The 5,688-nt window shown below is 30.3% G+C and overlaps 1 protein-coding gene across 1 annotated transcript; it reads left to right on the top strand.

The window, feature by feature from the left end:
• The first annotated feature begins 1,449 nt into the window (after positions 1-1,449).
• On the top strand, positions 1,450-4,998 carry LOC109800444 (respiratory burst oxidase homolog protein A-like). The gene is made up of 7 exons (XM_083067487.1): positions 1,450-1,460; positions 1,602-1,665; positions 2,776-2,861; positions 3,747-3,914; positions 4,020-4,179; positions 4,298-4,495; positions 4,629-4,998. Exons 1-7 carry the CDS (start codon positions 1,450-1,452, stop codon positions 4,866-4,868), a joined length of 927 nt encoding a protein of 308 aa, XP_082923613.1. The 3' UTR covers positions 4,869-4,998.
• The last annotated feature ends 690 nt before the right edge of the window (positions 4,999-5,688 follow it).

Genomic DNA, 5,688 nt, shown 5'->3' on the forward strand with positions numbered 1-5,688 from the left:
CCCCAGTGTTTGGCTGATGATCTTGCTGCCATGGTATTTAATCAAATGAATATAGATTTTCTGTTCTACATGTGTATTCAATGTATAAAATCTTCTTTACCGTTATATCATCTTTTTCATAGGACTTCTTTTTCCCTCTTTTTAAGCTTAGTTGGGGGCAGGGCAGAGACGTGAGAGAGAAAGACATGGTTACTTTATGTACTTGATGATTAAAAGTTTCCCACAAGGACAAAAAAGCATATATAATTCCAAGCAGTTAAGTATTACTGATTTAAAATTAATTTGTAGATTGAAACATCAAAAGAATCCATTCTGTCAGTAATTCCACCATGTCCTTGAATACTATCACCAAAATCCTGCAAAAATGAGAATAAACAGCAAGTCTGTTTATACCTGACCTCAATGGATGATATTTGCTCACTTCCTGATCAGAAAAACAAAAGTTTCAAAAGCATACCTTTATTTTAAAAGCCCTTTTAAAACCACTTGCAAAGAAGCCTCCAAAAGGTGCAATAATTGAGGCAAACAAGCCAAGACATAAAGCATGCCATTGAACTGGTAGGACTGATATCTCCTTCCAAGGAAACTGTATAGGACAACATATAGTGTGTCGCAGGTTATGATTTTCAAATATTCCAAGAATCTGGATTCGCATCTCATGATTACAGATTGATCACATTTTATATGCTGAACTGTAATGTGGAAATAAAAAATAAAAAAAAATTCTAACATTTAGTAGTTGGTAGAAAATCTGATTTTCTAATCCTATGTAGAATAGAGATATTTTGTAATGGAAAATTTGATTGTTGAATTTGAAAATAACTTGTGAGCAGGTCATAAGCTCTTTTCATAGGTTTATCCAAATGCTTACACAAGTGTTTATGTCATAAGATAAGACCATGTATGCTCTTCCAAACGTCCCCTTTATCCAAGAAGAATGAAGGTTAAAATCAATTGTTCCAATTTGACTTTCTTTACATTCATGATAAAAAAATGTATTAAGTTAATGACTGGGCAAATTTGAATAAGTCATTGAGCCATTTGTTTTCAAGCTGATGTGTAACTTTCATGTTCCATATTTTTTCAAGTTTTTTATTCTTAGTCAAATTTACGGTTGGTTTTTTTTTTTTTTTTTTTTTTTGCTATTTGAGGTATCCAGATTGTGTTTTTGGTGAATTTTTTACAAGTTTGACAATGCACATACTTACACTATCAAGTAGATATTGATGTAGACCAAAAGATTCAAATAAGCATATGCTTTTCTTTTCTCCCTCTTAACTGCATCATAGAATGTTTCCAACTAATATTGCCAAAAGCAGAAAATGAATTAGAGGACCTGTTCTGGTCCGTATAGTTCTCCGTGTTCTCTACTAAGATAAATGAGTATAATTCAATGCCCTTTATATGATTTAACCCTTGCTGATGTCTTCTAAAATATTCTTACTCTTAATGCAAGATTTGTAACATTTTTGATTTTATTTTCACATTTCTGACTAATATATGGATTTGAATATGCTTACACAAGTGGTCATTCTATAATTTGATTATCTTTCTTCACTATATTATACTTGTATTCATTAATGTTGTTTTTGTTTGGTTAGCCTTGCCATTGGACGAGAAGGAGGTGTTGCACCTTTGATTGCACTGGCACGGTCTGAAGCAGAGGTAACTTATTCCCTTGATGTTCAGTGTTTAATTTATGGATATGTTTACTAATCAATGATAAACTAGTACATGACAATGCCCAAAAAAATCCCCATTTTGATGGATCAATTAGTTCGATGCTGGTCTTGTTAATTGTTATTATTAACAGTCTTTTTATTTGCTTTAGAGTAGTTGTTTGCACTTATATTGGTGTGTTTCACAAGCCTTTTTCTCTTTTAGGGTTATGTTAATAGTTTTTCATATTAAATTATTAGTTCATAGTGCACAACACTCTGTTATCTGGGTTAAGTAGGTGGTTAAACAGAACAACTTGTATTTGTGACTTTCTGCTTGGCTGTTGTTAGCATCTTCCTCTGATTTTTACTGTACTAACTTCTATAGGCTACGATAAAAAAGTTACTGTTGTCATGAACTAACAATCCAAAAAAGCTTAAGCTGTTAAGTGAAAACTCAAATTGTTTTGATATAACTGACATCCCCTTGCATGCAAGAGCTGTTTGGGATTGAAGTGTGGATAATTCACAGGCCGTTGAAATTCAACATTTTATTAGAGGAATGGAGTGGCAATTGAACTCTAGACTATTGGAAGATAGACTTTCTGATACCTTATCATAAACCAACAATCCTACAAGCTTAAGTTGTCAGGTGAAGAGGACAAGACTTATAAGAAACCGACCTAAAGAGTCAAAGTGGAGAAGTTCCCAGAATCTCAGGAAAGGTCATAGTGTGTGGAAGTATTTATTATATTTATTTTATGTTTATATCACATTGGAGTTTTCTGGATTGTTGGAAAGAAAACATTAGTCCAATTAAATTTGAGAGTTGTGCCAAACAAATTCACGATCTTATCTCAATCTATCATATTTATAATATATACTTTTTGTGCATTTTTAAGTCTCATGAGCAGAAATACCTCCGCGTGGTGTTTCCCAAACCTACTTATTTTTATAGTAGTTCAAGTGGAGTTCAACAAATATGATCAAAATTTGAACAAAAATATGGTGGGTAGATTTGGCCGGTGACAAGTTTTTTTTTTTTTTCCTGGAAATTATGATGATTTGATAGGCATAATGAATTTGATAATCTTTGTTCATTGTTCAAACAATATAGGAAAGAAGAAAATTAAAGTTGTTGACGTTACTAGGAAAGGACATTTATTTATTTTGCTTAGAATTGGTCTATCCAGAAAGTGGAAGGTGTGAAATTGAAAGAAAAGAAAGAAGGATGTTGGGTGAGTGAACACGTTTTTAACCAAACAAAAATAAGCAATATCATCTCAACGCCCAAATTTTAAATCATCTAACTTTCCATTCTCGTGACTTCCAGGTAAGTAACTTTCGCAAGCATGCATCAGATAAGTGATCTATGTATTTTTAAATATTTATTATTTTTTAAAAATAATACTAGATAATATTTTAATATTTAATGATTAATAGATAAGAAAAAAAATAAAAAAAATATGCAGGTGAATTATGAAAAAGAAAATATGAAAAATTTAAATTTTTTATTTTTCAAGAGGATATAAAATTTTCTTATTTTAAAAAATTTTAAAAATTTCATTCTTAAAATATTTGAAATTTTTTTAAAAATAAATTATTTTATTTAAATTTTTCATCAAAATACATTCTAAAATTATTTATTAATTTTAAACATAAACTAGGAAATATTTTTTAATTAAATTTTATACACTATATTTATTAATATCGTTAATCAATCGTAAAACATTTTATAGGTTAATGTAATGGTTGAAAAAATTAATAAGTTTAATAATAATAATAATAATAATATTATTATTATTATATATAAATCAACCACCTATTAGTGTAATTAATATTTTTTTGTCGTTTATAAATGGTACAAGTAAGTATAGTATAATTCATATTTGTAGATATCTATTAAATAAAATTATTTATTATTTATATTTTATCTTATATTTTATATTATTTTAATATTTCAACAAATTAATATCAAATACAAATTCAAAAATAAATATCAATTATTAATCATATTTTAATAAAATTATCATTTTTCATATGTTGTTATGATTGCTGGTAGCTAACAATACAATTTATGTGTGACAGGCATCCGTTTTCTATTACCTCAGCCCCTGGCGACGACTACCTTAGTGTTCACATACGACAACTGGGAGATTGGACTCAGGAGCTCAAAAGGGTATTCTCTGCGGCCTGTGAGCCTCCTGTAGCTGGGAAGAGCGGGCTTCTTAGGGCTGATGAAACCACCAAGAAATGGTACGTGTGATGGGCCTACCATATTTGTTTGCCTTGTAACTTCGTCCTCGGAACAAATGATTTATGCTCAGATTCCTGTTATCTTGGTATGAATAATTGACACAGTTTACCAAAGCTAAGGATAGATGGACCTTACGGTGCACCGGCACAAGACTACAGAAACTATGATGTCCTATTACTTGTCGGTCTCGGGATAGGAGCAACACCTTTTATCAGCATTCTAAAAGATCTTCTCAACAATATTGTCAGAATGGAGGAGCTGGCGGTGAGTTTTAAAGCAACAAGTAACATTATGGTGTTTAATATAAGCCTTGTCAAACTGACCATTCTTCGAATGTTTTTATTTACGATGAACATAACAATCATGGTTGCTCGCTATCCAGGATTCAGTCTCTGATTCTAGTAGAGGTTCAGACCTTAGTGCTGGGAGTGCAGATTCACCATCTTTAAATAAGATTTCTCCTAAACGAAAGAAGACACTGAAAACTACCAATGCTTATTTCTACTGGGTAACAAGAGAACAAGGTTCTTTCGATTGGTTTAAAGGGGTCATGAATGAAGTTGCTGAACTTGATCAAAGGGTATTAACTGCTATAGAATATTTATCTTGTTAAGACTTTCTCTTGAAAAATTCATAGTATTCCTTTATTCTGCTGCCAAATTAGTAAGTCATATTGCTTTAGCTAATGTTCAATGTCTAATTATGGACTTCAGGGTGTTATTGAGATGCACAACTACTTAACTAGCGTATATGAGGAAGGCGATGCCAGATCCGCCCTCATTACTATGGTCCAAGCCCTCAACCATGCAAAAAATGGAGTTGATGTTGTTTCTGGGACTAGGAGACACATGAATGGTTTATATTGCATCTCTAACAATTGTATCTCCCACTTTATAATCAAATGTTGTATAGTTCTTTTCTTTGTTTCTGTGTCTCTACCAAAAAGTAATTGAAGTTAGACTTATCTCCCACTAGAGAGACAAAGGAAACATCTCTGTTTGTTTTCTCTCACGGGCAAAGGATCCAAACAATCCCAAATTAACACTCTCATTTTTCAGCAATTTTCAATTTTAAGTACAAGAATATGTCAACAACTGATGAACATGAACATGAGCACACTGACATTTGAAACGTAAAGAAAAAAATAATTATTATATTAGAAATAAAAATTTATAATATTTATTTAAAAATATAATTTTGTTTCGTTAATACCATCACGTACTTATTTGGAATACCCTTATAATTAATCTCATAAGAGTGACAGGCTATGTCGAACACCTTAGGATGGGACAGAAAGCAAGATATATTAAATTACTTGGAATATTTGTTAGTTTTTACAGGGTTGGGGAATCTAATCTATTATATATTATATACTTTAGTATTAACAGTGATGTGCTTCTTTGATCAAGTCATAATCATAATAATATATTTGTGAGGTTTGATTTTTTTTTTTTTTTTAAGATTATGTCTACAGACATTTTAATTGATAAAATTAATAAAAAAAAACTGTATTAGAACTTGTTTAGTCATAAGTTAAAAATTCTTTTGAGAAATTTTCAATTAAAAATAAAGAGTAATTTTTAATAAATAAATTTTTAAAACTAATTTTAAACTTATATACAAATAAGTTCTTAGTTTCATTTATAAGCCGAATAATATTAGTTAAATCATACTTTCATAATCATAAAGTGTATTGAGAAAGAGCATGGTGCATTTTGATTCGCTAATCAATTTGACTTGAGGTTTATTTAGACTTGTTTGAGGTATTAGAAA

Source organism: Cajanus cajan, chromosome 11, assembly GCF_000230855.2.
Source record: "Cajanus cajan strain Asha chromosome 11, NIPB_CcT2T_4, whole genome shotgun sequence".
Lineage (NCBI taxonomy): Eukaryota > Viridiplantae > Streptophyta > Magnoliopsida > Fabales > Fabaceae > Cajanus > Cajanus cajan.

What these genes read in the sequence shown, in the direction of transcription:
- LOC109800444 (XM_083067487.1), top strand. An exon ending in TCAGAATGGAGGAGCTGGCG is followed by an intron (nt 4,180 to 4,297) that starts GTGAGTTTTAAA and finishes CTCGCTATCCAG; the next exon opens with GATTCAGTCTCTGATTCTAG. An exon ending in TTGCTGAACTTGATCAAAGG is followed by an intron (nt 4,496 to 4,628) that starts GTATTAACTGCT and finishes TATGGACTTCAG; the next exon opens with GGTGTTATTGAGATGCACAA.